The sequence below is a fragment of the Micropterus dolomieu genome, linkage group LG07 (genome assembly GCF_021292245.1).
Source record: "Micropterus dolomieu isolate WLL.071019.BEF.003 ecotype Adirondacks linkage group LG07, ASM2129224v1, whole genome shotgun sequence".
Classification (NCBI taxonomy): domain Eukaryota; kingdom Metazoa; phylum Chordata; class Actinopteri; order Centrarchiformes; family Centrarchidae; genus Micropterus; species Micropterus dolomieu.
Window position 1 is genome coordinate 29,320,660 of NC_060156.1, and position 14,102 is coordinate 29,334,761.

General features: G+C 40.1%; 1 protein-coding gene across 1 annotated transcript; it reads left to right on the forward strand.

Annotated features, from left to right (window-relative positions):
* Positions 1-4,695: 4,695 nt before the first annotated feature.
* LOC123974191 (sterile alpha motif domain-containing protein 9-like) lies at positions 4,696-13,157 on the forward strand. Its single transcript, XM_046054723.1, has 4 exons — positions 4,696-4,875; positions 7,390-7,451; positions 7,558-7,622; positions 7,901-13,157. The coding sequence occupies exons 2-4, from the start codon at positions 7,433-7,435 to the stop codon at positions 12,404-12,406; spliced, it is 4,590 nt and encodes a 1,529-aa protein (XP_045910679.1). The 5' UTR covers positions 4,696-4,875; positions 7,390-7,432; the 3' UTR covers positions 12,407-13,157.
* The last annotated feature ends 945 nt before the right edge of the window (positions 13,158-14,102 follow it).

A 14,102-nucleotide genomic window follows, 5' to 3' on the forward strand; every position in this document is an offset into this window, starting at 1 on the left:
TCTTTATTGTAGAGAATGCAAAAGCGTATAAAACAGTATACACATAACTGTCCACACCAGCGGTACATGTATAAGTAAAAACTTTTTTTAAATAATAATTAGCTTAAACTAAGTAATAAAAATCAAATAATGTATCATTGGCCCATAAGAAATGTATCAAGAACATATTATACATACAGTTGGCTTCTTCTTAAGGAATGTTACTCGTCTCTTCTTTAATTAAAATGTCTTCATCCTGCAAATTAATTGTTTGTCCCGTTTTCCTTCTAATATAATTTTGAACATCCACCTCAAGACAACAGATAAATCTGACGCCATGCCCCGTAGGAGAGAGCGGGGTGAGTTGAGCCTATTTTTAGGCTGTCTTTAAGGTGAGGACAATGTCTCCAACTGACATATGTACATACATTTCAGATTTTGGTGTATCCCTGGGAACAATCACTTTGGATCTAAAATAAACCGTTTTTCAAAACATGATTTTCCAACAGAACGTGGTGGGGTAAGTTGAGCCACAGGGGTCAGGGACATCAACATCATTTTATCTTGCCAAATCAAATGCCAGTTCACAACATTTCATCGCTGTAGAGTCATCTTGTCGATCTTCATGTCCCGTGCCACCTGACTCATGGACTTTCCATTCTGTAGACTACTTCTTTCACTGCTCTGTCCAAATCAACAAGAGGAGTTTAAGCCTTGTCTGTCTTGAAGCATGACACGGTGGTTTCTAGTCTAAAATTCATGTCGCATCATTTCGGTGATAAAATGTATGAATGCAATGTAATATAACAGTAAAATAGCTGGTTCAACTTCCCCCAGGTCTTCTGGGTCCGTGCCATTTTAACAAACGTGTGTCAGGTAATGTTATGCTAATGTTGCCTATAGCCAAATTTGTGTAGTTGTTCGGTTCAGACCATAGATTGTGTATAAAAATGTTCAAACACATCAACTATGACTCCTTGAACATAAAAAAAATCACTTTAAATGGAAAAAAAACTTTTTTGAACTTAAGTGCCTATTCCAATTTTTTAATTGAACCTTTATTTAACCAAGCGAGTCTCATTGAGAATAAAATCTCTTTTGCAAGAGAGATCATGGGCCTCTTTCCATCACAGGGGAAGTAAAATGTTTGGTCACATGACTAATGTCTGTTGTTACCCAGAAACAACTTCCCCACAGGCTCAAATCATCCCGCTCTCCCCTACCCGCTGCTTTAAACCAACGGTCACCGGGCTCGAACCACACAGATAGAAAGTATTACAATTTGGCCTATTCACGTAATTGAGTAGTTTTTTTGAGTACTTGTACATTTTAAAATTTGTAATTTTACTTTTACTTAAGTAGCTTACGTATGTTTTGTTTAAAGTAGCCTACATTTTCAATCATCTTCAATCATTTTCAAGCAAAACCTCGCGACCACTTTGGCTTCAAGTGCAAGAGAATAACAGCTTTGTCATGCAGTGTAATCTGTGGAAAAAAGCTGTATATAGTTACTGCTAATACAAACTGAACATTTCCTGCTGCTGCAGCTTCACATTAAAAGCATTTAACTGGGGAAACACCAGTTGACTTTTATTTTGAAGTAGTTACAGGAAATGTAATCTGTAAGTGAAATTAGTGCTGAACGCTCTCATTCATCAAAAATGCGTCTACACAGCAAGACAACCGTCATTTCCAACAGTTTTCTGACAGCGGAGTAGTTTGAAATATTGCAGTGAGTAATGCAACCGAGAGCTGTTAGATAAAGAGCTGCAGACTGCACACCTCCACCTTCTCAGCCAGTTAACCAACTCCTTTCACTTTCGCTGTTCGTCAGATCCTGACTGCTCTCATAATTATGGAAAATACCAGTAACTGCCTGACAATACTTTGTTTAGCTGCCCCAGATTTCTGTGCCCAGTGGTATTAAAGGGCATCTGCTGTTACCTCCAGTAACTACAGGTGTCTCATGCACAATAATGGGGAGCAGCATAATAGGCAAGGCAATTTTATTTATATAGCACCTTCCAAACACTACAGTCATTCAAAGTGCTTATAATAGCGTCAAAAACGGTTGAATAATATATTACACCAATCAGAATTACATTTACAATTAGCCTACAGATTTAAACCATCACTTGTCAGTAAACTCCTTGGCTGCCTCTGAGAGCATTTTCTAGTTAATTAAGTAGACCTATCATTTAGGAGATTTAGGCCTACCATGTTTTGTAGGAGTCTGATCACATTGATATAGGCCTAAGCTAATAAAAACGTTCAGTTTGCGAAATTTGAAAATATTAAACAGTAATACAGCCCCTACTGTCTGCTTAAAATCCATCACTGACCCACTCCTGGACCCCCTGCAGTTCGCCTATAGAGCCAACAGGTCTGTAGATGATGCAGTAAACATGACCCTTCACTCCCAGGAACCTACGCCAGGATCCTGTTTGTGGATTTCAGCTCTGCTTTCAACACAATCATCCCGGCCCTGCTGCAGGACAAGCTCTCTCAGCTGAGCGTGCCTGACTCCACCTGCAGGTGGATCACAGACTTCCTGACAGACAGGAAACAGCATGTGAAGCTGGGAAAACACGTCTCTGATTCCAGGACCATCGGCACCGGTTCCCCTCAAGGCTGCGTTCTTTCCCCCCTTCTCTTCTACCTGTACACCAACAGCTGCACCTCCAGTCACCAGTCTGTCGACACCACGTCCCCACCTGAGATGAGCCCAATGAGGGCATTGGGCTCATCTCAGGTGGGGACGAGTCCGCCTACAGGTAGGAGATCGACCATCTGGTGACCTGGTGCAACAGTCTGGAGCTCAACACTCTGAAGACAGTGGAGATGGTCGTGGACTTCAGAAAGAGCCCAGCCCCACCCTCCCCCATCATCCTGTGTGACTCCCCAGTCACCACTGTGGACTCCTTCCGCTTCCTGGGCACCATCTGGTGAAGGTGATTGGCTACAATCTTCCTTCTCTTCTGGACCTGTACGCCTCCAGGACTCTGAGGCGAGCAGGAAAGATTGCAGCTGACTCCTCACACCCCGGACACAAACTGTTTCAGACTCTCTGGCAGGAGGCTGCAGTCCATCAGGACCAAAACCTCTCACCACAAAAACAGTTTCTTCCCGTCTGCAGCTAGTCTCATCAACAAGGCCCGGGTCCCCCATTGCAAATGATACAAATGTCTCTGCACATGTAAATACTGTTTCACCTCGTGTCGGGCTCAGACCTGGCACGTCGCACATTTGTTGTTGATTGTTGATCTTTGTTGTTGCACATTTTTATGTTGTCAGTTTACATATTTATATGTACACAATATTCTCTTCCGTTACGTTACTTCTGCACGGCACAGACCCAGAATAATGCACATATTTACATTACATTTACATTTTCTCATTTGGCAGACGCTTTTATCCAAAGCGACTTACATTTGAGGAACAACATACAAGCATCAACAGAGCATCAACTACAGATCTACAACTGACAATACATACTAGTAAGAGCAGCAATTAATACTAGTAAGAGCTCATAGTACATAAGGAAGGAAGTAAGAGTTAACAAAAAAAGTGTAATCAATACAAGAAAATTGTAGGGGATAGAAGAAGAGCACAGGAAGTGCATGTTAGAGGTTAATAGTTAGAGGTGTTATAAGAGGAAGTGTTCTCGGAAGAGATGAGTTTTCAAGAGCTCTCAAGTTAGAGAGGGATGCCCCTGCTCTGATGGCGTGTGGTAGCTCGTTCGGTGTGTGTGTGTGTGTGTGTGTGTGTGTGTGTGTATGTATATATATGCAACGTTGTTCTTCCATTCCGTATTTATTATATTTCTACATTTATTTATGTTGACTGTATGTTTGTCTGCGTGTAGCACCTTGTCACCACAGCAAATTCCTCGTATGTGTAAAACACTACTTGGCAATAAAGCTCCTTCTGATTCTGATAAGAGAAAATTGTGCCCTTGAGCAAATGTAGGCTGGACCCCTGATGTAGACGTTAGTTAAATAATAACAGGTTGGTGAATAGCAATGTTGTTTGGCATTAGCAACTTGCTGGTAACTTGTTATTTATTATAGGCCGTTCATGCCAATAAAGTTAGATTGAATTGAATGTAAATAAGGGACATGACTTCATATACAGTCCAGTATTTCCTGTTTTCCCAGTCCAGTGAGTCTAATCTGTTCCACCACAGTTTCTTAATGAAGTGACAGCATTCACAAACTTCTCATTACAGCATAAAATATCATTGTTTTACATCACTGATTTGGCAAAGTATCTGTCAAACAAACTAAAATTGAAAGCGCCATGTGGTTTTGTTCGCAAGAGACTGCAATTTAATTAAATACTTGGAATACGCATAAATAAGATATTAAATCAATATAAATAAGTTATTTTAGGAGGTTAAAACTTTAAGGCTACTCTGAGTCCATTTTAAATGAGCTACTTTTTACTGTTACTTGAGTGGATTTTTATATAGCCTACAGTCCTAGGTAATTTTACTTGTAGTCTACTACTTAAGTAAAAGTTCATCAAACTAATCGTACTTTTACTTAAGCAGAATATTTTTGTACTCTTTCCACCTCTGAACATAGGTATCATTTCTTGGAACCAACTATCTCTCGCACACAACAAAGCGAGGGTTTCGTTTCTCCTGAACCGACCGCCCTCTTCCTCTTCCTCTTCCTCCTCCTCCTCCTTCTCCTCCTTATGAGGACTGTCTTCCGCCTCAGTCTGCAATCATCATCTCTCTCTCCCCTCTGCAAACAAGCAGACGTCTCTGTCGAATCACTTCCCTGTGATTTACTTTTCTCAGAAAGTCTGTCGCATCAACCGTGTTTGGAGACCTACGCCTCAACAGCGAGGGCAGCAGACTGCGCAGTCCGCATCGCAGTTGTCGGATGGGTAAGTGTTTTTTTATTGTACGTGATAAGAAAGTCACAATCTAAATAGGCCTAATTGCAAATGCAAAACAGTAGCCTATATCCTCAGTTTTATGATATATCCAATCTTATGTTATCTTATGTTATCTGTGTGCCCTTGACTTGCAGGTTTAAGGTTTGTGTGGTTCGAGGCTTTTTAAATCATTTAGGCCTACTTCTGTTTCCACTTTGACATTGCATTGATTTTAATCGCATGCATAGCCCTTATCAGATTAAAATTATATTGTTCTAGTTCTGTTTGATGAAGTGTGCCTCGATTGGAATTGTGTAATGAGCAGACAGTTTTAAGCTTCTGTACAGCTTCTTCCTGTTCTTATTTCAACCATAGCTAAGCGCACACTGGTGAAATCGCGATTGTCTCATAGCCAAGAGTGCCTCTCACTGCATTAGACATTAGACATTTATTAAAGTCTGATTGTTCTTGGCAGGTAGGTAAGCAGGCAGGTAGTCAGCCGATCGGTTAATTTCATTCAGACCAAATGGTCGCAGATAGGCTACAGGATGTTTTGTATGATTTTGCATTTGATTTATTTATTGCAGTCACTCGCCCAAGCTGGTCCTTCCACATCTATTAATATGGTTATTACATACTGTAGTTCCATACATATTTAGGACTGTTTTTTAATTAATTATATATATATATATATTCTTATCAATTCATTTGTTATTCCAGTGTGTTAAGCAGTTGTGCGCAACCTTCCCATCAACGCATCCGGATGTCAAGCAAGACTTCAGTCATTATCTGTCTTTAGCCTTTTTGACAGGCATATTTATTCAAGAAGGCGAACACTTTTTATATCTCATCATTAGACAGAGAGGGATGGCTGCTGTCCATACGCATGTGCCACATAGAGCGTAGTGACATCACATCAGGCCGTAACAACAACCTTTACTACCGTATTACATTGAGTAAGGGCGCCATCAGATAGTAACACTGAACAACACTTAACACAGTGCCAATTACAGTTGGCTCATATGTCAGTATAACAGAAATTAGCTTCAGACCAAGTGCAAATGTAATCTGTGTGGTTTGACTTGCATGAGTTTGAACGCTGGACTACTCTCCTGCTGTTCCCATACAAAGTGAGTAAAACGCAAGTTTACGGGAGTAAACAAGTACCGGTTTACTACAGCAGTATGAACCCAAAATAAACATTTTGCTGTGATTTAATTGCAATAAACAGATCCAAATGATGCCCAGATAACTAAACTATGATGTCAGTTTGTTAAACATATGAATGACAGCAAGACAACATATCAGTGGCAAATGAACGTTTGTTAAAAAAACAATTGCTAATGTTCTGACCTAAATGTGGATCTAAAGAAGGAAAATAATTAACAGGCTACACTTGCTGCGAATAAATTGTAAATAAAAATGAAAGCACTAACATGAACTGGTTGTGTAACGTTATTGTTTTTCATGTCTACTGAAAAGGCAAAGCAAACAAACTATCATTAAATCTGCTAGCAGCGATGAACAGTAGCGCCTCCTGCATGTCGGGCCTTGCTACAGCCACGGAGTTGTTGCCGGAGGTCATAGCTCTGAAGTGTAATGCGTTTAGGACTCAGCAGGAAGGAGTTATATGTCACTTCCTGTGTTCACTATGCACTAAGAACACCCAGTAATTATGCATTATGTTTCAGTATGTAAATGTGGACCACATTGTGAAAATTTACCCTAACTGTAATTATGATTTTCACACAAGGCTTACTTCCTGTTGCCAGTAGGTGGCACAATGACCATGACTCTTAATTGGCATGTTGATGTCCTCAGGCCAGGGGACTTATCAAATGTGCAATTTGTGTCACATTGGACAATACAATCAAGGTACAATAGCTTCCTGTTTAATGGCAAATAATGAGTCGCCATGGCAATGGCGTTTGATGTAAACTCACAAGCTACACAATCTAGCATCGTCAGGCTTTTCTGCCCATTTTGAAGTGGATCTGGTCAAACTGCTAGGAGTAGTTCTCACACCATAAAACTTGTCATTTCCTGTTGCCATAGGTGCGGCTATGACTTTGACTGAATATTTGTCTTCAGGCTGTTAACAAACATGTAAAGTTTATTACAGATTTGACCCTGTACACCCTCCACAAGTTACAACAACTTCCTGTTTCATGGGGAAACAGTAAATTGGACGCCACGCTACAGACTTCAACGAAAACTTGAAGTTAGCGCAACTTCCCCATGGTCTTTAGATTTCACTGTGAACGTTTGAAGTTGCTACGATTAATTCTGTAGGAGGAGATTGTTAAAGTAAGGAGCCTGTAAATGGCTAAAAACGCCCACTCATCACACATCGTCCCACACTAAAAAACAGGATAATTTACCTCAGAGTCAGTGCAGGTATTAGCAAGCTAGCTAGCTAACAACATCACTAATCAGAGAAAGATCGTCATAATCACGTTAACAACATATAAAGAAAGACATTTGTTTATATATCAATTAATATATTTATTCTTTATTTTGCAGCATTGGCAGTCAAGAATTAGGAAAAGTGAGCCAGCTATCATGGATGATCAGGACATATGAAGGTAAAGCTGAAATCAATGACATTTTGTGTTTCATGTGCTAGTAGTAGCCTACAGTGAGTGTCTAGTCCTCTGTTGTAAAATGCTCTTCTAAAATTATTTTTTATAGCATTTCTGATCTACATTTGCCAAGAAGAAACCAACGCTGTTATGGCAGATCAAGGCGAAATGAAGGTAAATAATTGTTGAAATAATTTTCATTTTAGGGGAAGATGCACCATAATTAAACTCATGATTAAACTCATTTTCAATAAATGAGATTTTACATTTGATTCAAATGCACTTAGATAGTTATTAAAGAAAAACAACACGTGTTCACTTCCTTGTAATAAACCACTGCAAGTTATTGTGCATTACTATAGCTAATGCATCAGCACTAAATATGATCAGCAAATAATTGTGCAGTGATATGCGTTGAAAATGTGGAAAAATAACACCACTTTTTATTTTAGAGTCCGGAGGACCTGTCACCTGAGATCCAGGATTGGAGTAAACATCAAGTGAGAGAATGGGCTCTCAATTTGGATAATGTGGATGACAGAGTAGCAGAGATACTGTTTCAGCAGGACGTTAATGGGCCTAGTCTTTTGCTTTTCGATACAACAGATTTAAACAAAATGGGTGTGAATTTTGGACCAGCAAAACTAATCATTCATGCCAGAGATGAGTTAGTGAAATTAAAAAAAGAAGAACCAACAAGCTCTTCAAATCAGCCTGGAAAACCATGCAAGCCGTATCCATTTTGTAGGTACCACGATACATACAGATACATGGAGAGCGGCATTCTTGATATTACAGAATCCGGTGCCTCAGACTTAATTGAACCCTGCCACGAGTATAAAGCGTTCATCAATACAACAGATGAAACCAAAATGAGCAAGTTCACTGCTGAGGTTATTCGCTTTGCAGCGGCCTGCATGAACAGCCGCACCAACGGCACCATACATTTTGGAATAGGGGACCAGCCACACTTCACCCACGGTCAAGTGTTGGGAGTTGTTGCTGATGACAGAGAGGCTTATGTAAATGAGCTAAAATCTGCCATTGATGGTTATTTTGAGCATAAACACAAACAGACTGCTCAAATGTGCATCAAACCTCCTCGATTTGTTGGAGTTCTCAATAAGAATATGACATCATCTGACAAATGTGTGATAGAAGTGGACATAGTTCCTGACTCTGCCGTCTGTGAAGAAAACATCTTTCACACTTTCAGCATGAACACAAAAAAGGCCAAGAAAAAAACGAAGGGTAAAGAAACTGTAATAAAACTGTCAAAACAGTTCTTTGTCCGTGATGGCGGTAGCAGCAGGGATCTCCTCGCACAGACCACATTTGCCAAACATATGGAAGAGTTCAACCAGTTTGTTGACAATATGGCGCAACGATCACAACTCCGAAAACAAGCAGAAGAGAAGCACCTCAGTGTGATAAAAAGCAGTAGTCAAGGCTCCAGATTAAGTATGATGATAACTGGTGGATCCCTCTCTTTAGATAAATCACACTTCGAGCAGTATGTTATAGTAACTAACAAATCCCATTCAATCCAGTTTGAATCACTGGGATTTCTTGTGGAACTCAACCCAACAGCTGTTTTGGACTTTGATCCAGAATCAGCTAAACATGGATTACAGAATCGCTTCGAACAGCAGAGTACTGTGAGTGTCCATTTACCAGCACAGTATAAAATCACAGAAGCAGTTGAGGACATTGCAAACAAGTTGAAATTAACTCGAAACACCAGCTGGGTTTTCTGCAACGGAGGTATTGAGGGTGAGTTCCCCTCAGACATAGAACAGTGGTTGATGGACAAAGGAGCCTCCATTCGAGATGTCATTTCTTTCTTATGTCGGAAAGATGTGCTTCCAAACAAGAGATTCCTTGTCATTTTCTTACTTTTGTCAACAGTGAGTGAGAAGATGGACCCTCTTGTTGAGACGTTCAGTACATTCTACCAGGAGCTCAGAGGCCCAGAGCAAATCCTTTGTATATGTGACAATGAAAAAGCATTTACCTCCTGGAGGGACCTGATTGAGGCGCGGTGTGGAATCAACATCTCTGGCAGATGCATATACGAGCTCAGTTTTGCTGAAGTCAATGGCACTGTCCTTAGTCTTCTGTCAAAAAACCGTAGGTCCAGCCGTTTCCTACCCTGTGGTGGGGGAAGCAAAGTGCTTCTTGAGAAGAAAGTGGAGCGTAGCCTGAATACCTTAGAGGTCCTGTGTGTGAACCAATGTGAAGGGGGAAACGAGGACAGAATTGTCATAGAGGAGAACTTCTACAAAGGAGGGAAAGTGTCGTGGTGGAATTTCTATTTCTCAGAGCAGCCTGGATCCACCCCGTTTATCAAACGAGACATGTTTGACTTTATCATGAACACAGTCATACCAGATTTGTGCTCCCTGAGAAAAGCCTGCGTGTTATTCAACCTCATGCATGTACCTGGATGTGGGGGGACAACTTTGGCCATGCATACTCTGTGGGCTCTCCGGGAGAGATTCCGCTGTGCTGTCCTCAGAGACAGCAACGCTGACTTTGCTGAAGTAGCTGATCAAGTTGTCAAACTTTTAATGTATGACCATGAGGAGAAATTACCACGGGTCCCTGTTTTGCTGATGATAGATGACTTTGATGATAAAGAAAAAGTGTTTGACTTGCAGCAGCTCATTGAAAAAGAATGTGTGAAGAAAAACATTCAGTCTAAGTCTGCACAGGTAATTCTCCTGAACTGTATGAGGTCAGAGTCCACCGGGCAGACTGAAAAAACTGAAGACACACTCTTCATTGGGAATGAACTCTCTGAGAAGGAGCAGAGACTGTTTGAGGAAACACTTGTAGAAATCAAGAAGAAGCACAAGAATGTGGAAACGTTCTATGGATTTATGATCATGAAGAAGAACTTCAAGCCAGAGTATATTGAAGGTGTGGTCCGCAACACCCTGAAGAGTTTCAACATGAATCAGAAAAATGCACAACTCCTGGCTGTTTTGGTTCTGTTGAGTGTGTACTGCAAGGATGCCTCTCTCTCCGTCTCTCTGTGTGAGGAATTCCTTGGTCTTCAACCAAAACCATTTTGTGGAACCATCAAAGTTGAAGAAGGATTTGGGAAATTTTCCACTTTAATTGCCAGCTGCTTAGTTGAGGGAAAGGTAGTATTCAAAGCTGTGAAAATGATCCATATAAGTATCGCAAGGCAGTGTTTGCAGGAACTTACAGCAACACACAATGTAAACAGAGCTGATATTACCGACCTTCTGCTGACCACAAACAAGCTTTTTGAGAGCACACAAGGGAAAGACAAACTCCTGCAAGATGTTCACCACATTTTGGTGAAGAGACATTATTCAGCAGAAGAGGAATCTCAGTTCTCTCCACTAATTCAAGACATCGCAAGTGAAACACCAGGACTGGAAGAGATGGTGCTAAAGAATGCATCAAAAAGATTTGAGAAAGATGCGGTTGTCTCTCAGTTACTAGCCAGGTACTATTACCTAAAAAAGAGGGATTTCTCAGAGGCAAAGGATTGGGCAGGGAGAGCAAGAGATCTTTCCAAAGACAGCTCATATTTCGCAGACACATCAGCACAAGTTATCAAGCACGAGCTGAAAAATGCCATTGCAAACTGCAAGGAACAGCCTATTACTCCTGAAAAATTGAGCATGTTTCTTAAAATGGCTCAGTCAGCAATAGAAGCATTTAAGGAAACACAGAACCTTGCAAAGAAGGAGTCGATTCAGCGATTACAAAATAAGACCGATAACTGTCCTTTTAATACATCGGGGTGCCTGGGAGAAATTCAGGCTGGTGTACTTGTAATTGAAGTGCTTGAAAAGACCGCCATATTTTCTTCTGACAATGTCCGCCATGACATCATGAGTCAGGTCCTCTCTGGGGATATTAATCTTCAGCATGTAGAGACATCTGATCCCAGGCACCACAAACTCAGACAATACTACTTCATTCTCAGACAGTTTGAGGATGTACTTTACAATCTCAAATACAGGATGAAGGTGAACTTTGACTTACTTGACAAGTTTTATGTGAACTTGGGCTCCAGATTTGGAATGAAAGACAGTCGTGAGCAAATAGCCCAAAATGAGCTTTTCAGATGTTTCAAAATATATGCCGATCTTTTCTGCAAGACAGATTCAGCAGCTCTTTTGAAGAATAAAACCATGCAATTCATGCTGAAACTACACCAGGCAAGACAATACCTGGAGATGCAAAAAGCGGATACCTATTCTGGGATCCTAAACTATCTCTCAAATGACAGCCCACCTGAAAAAATGGAGAAGATTGCAAGACAGTATGATTTTGTTTGTCTACCGGATCATAAACCGACAATTAAGGAGAGAATCAACTTCCTCTATGTCAATGTTGTGTTGAGTTGTATCAAACTGGAATCAACACACATTCAGCCATACCAGAAACTAATCGATGTCCTTTGCGAAGTTCTGCGTGAGCCAATCCCATTAAGTGATAATTTGCCACTACACTTCATTGCAGTTGTGCTGCTTTGGCCACAGCAGAACAGTCGAGAATGTAGAAGTCTGGGGAAATTCATCTCACAGGTGAGGACCTCTTATCACACAGAGATGAAGGAAGTGTGCAATGGCAAGAGGCCCATTATCCATTTCTTCCTGGGGAAGAAGCAGGGCTATGATCGACTGGTACACTTTGGGGAAATCAAAAGGTGCATCACAGCTGGGCAGGAGCAGTTTTCCTCCATGTGGGCAAATGGCAAAATATGGAAAGAGAAGAAGGTGGAGGAGCTCCTCTGCAGGGTCACTGGCGAGGTGAAATTTGGCTCTATACTTGCAGATACTTGTGTCCCAGGTCTGAAGGTCGAAGTCACTCCGGTTTTTCGAGGTCAGCTCGTTGGTCATGCTGAGGGGTCAAAAGTGTCGTTCTTTACTGGTTTCTCCATGAAAGGCCCAGTTGCACTTGACATTAACTAACCTTTGAAAGCAGCCTGTTCCAACACACTGTATTTTCAGCTAATCACAGTGGATCCATTTGTTTTATACACTCCTGTATACTTCGGAAAGGGTAGATTTGCTTGTATTTAACTGTGATTCTATGATACATTTTGTGTGTTGGCTCTGTTCATTACATTATTGATACCGTTATTTTTTAAAGGAAAACATCTGTCAACCTTAAAATACCGTACCTCTAAGAAATGTCTTATATTCAAGTATGTACTGTAACTCATTGTAAATATGAATATTTAATGAAAATTGTAATGTTTTTTCTTAATTGAAAATTAAATTTTAAAAGGAATTCAACTGACCTTCTGTCATGTTATGATTAACTGAATAAATGTCTTACACAGCAATATTTTACTTTTGAATACCATGCTGTTCATTAACAAATATGTATGAATTTGCAATGTTTTACACACAGTGTCTGTGATTCAGCACGGTCCATTATTGGTACACATTTGCTTTAAATAGCCTTTTAACAATGTTTTACTCAAGAGTAATTTGTTTTTACACACTGCTCATGAAAATGTCGACCTTTGAATTTTGATTTTGTGTGTTTTTTGTAAACTGATCTGATGTTTGAAATGCAATAGTTTGGACCTTTTTCTATGTGTTGCATTACTTTATTGATTTTGTTCAAATACCTTTTTTTGCATTATGTGAAAAACAATGATTAGCACTGACATTTTCAATACCTTTTTAATAAAGATGTACTGTAACCATGTAAGAATTTATTTAGTATTTACTACACTGTGCACAAGCTGGTACTATTGTATAGCCCCTTCAGAAACACATCACCGTCCTAAAACTCAGTAAGTTCATTATACTAAACTGTTTCCTTTTGTTTAAATGTCATAGATACTAATTTAGTTACAAAAAGGACATAAAGGTACACACATTAAATATATTGGTATTTGCTAAAAGGACATCACTTCTTGTGTCTAGTTAAGTTAAGGATGTTTTTACCTGTATCACGCAGGAGAGGGCGCCACAAGCTAGGAAATAATAAAACCCTTGGGTTGTCTGTTCCACAGTGTCTGTGGAGACGATCTGTAGTTGTGATTTGTGTCCTGTGACCAAGACCAATAAACATGACGAGGGTAGCTGGTTATTTCAGAAAACTCATGTGAAAGCAAACCTCAATTCACTTTTTAATGCCACTGGATGCTAATCATATGAAAGAAAGCACTTCACAAAATAGTAAAATAGACTTTTAGTGTAGGCCTAAAGCTGAGATGCAAAATTCTGTTCACAGGATGCTAATACATTTCAGAATGACCTCATGTAGAGACAAACTGACTAACAGACAGATGGTTGTAAGTGAACTCGAGGGTAGAGGAGGCCTGTGCATTGCTGTGGCAGTCGCAGGGTCACCAAACAGAAGAACTCCCACCTCCCTGGATGATGGACAGTCTGACTTTTTTTAACCTTTATTTAACCAGAAAGAAAACTCATTGAGATTAAAAATCTCTTTTCCAAGAGAGTCCTGGCCAAGACAGGCAGCAGCACAATTAACAAGGTTGCAGACATTAAAACATATGACAATTTATGATGGGAATAAATAGTGAGTTACAAGGTCATACAATATAAAAAATTCATATATATTTACCACAAGTGATAAACATTTAGCTGACGCTTTTATCCAAAGCGACTTACAATTGCTATACATGTC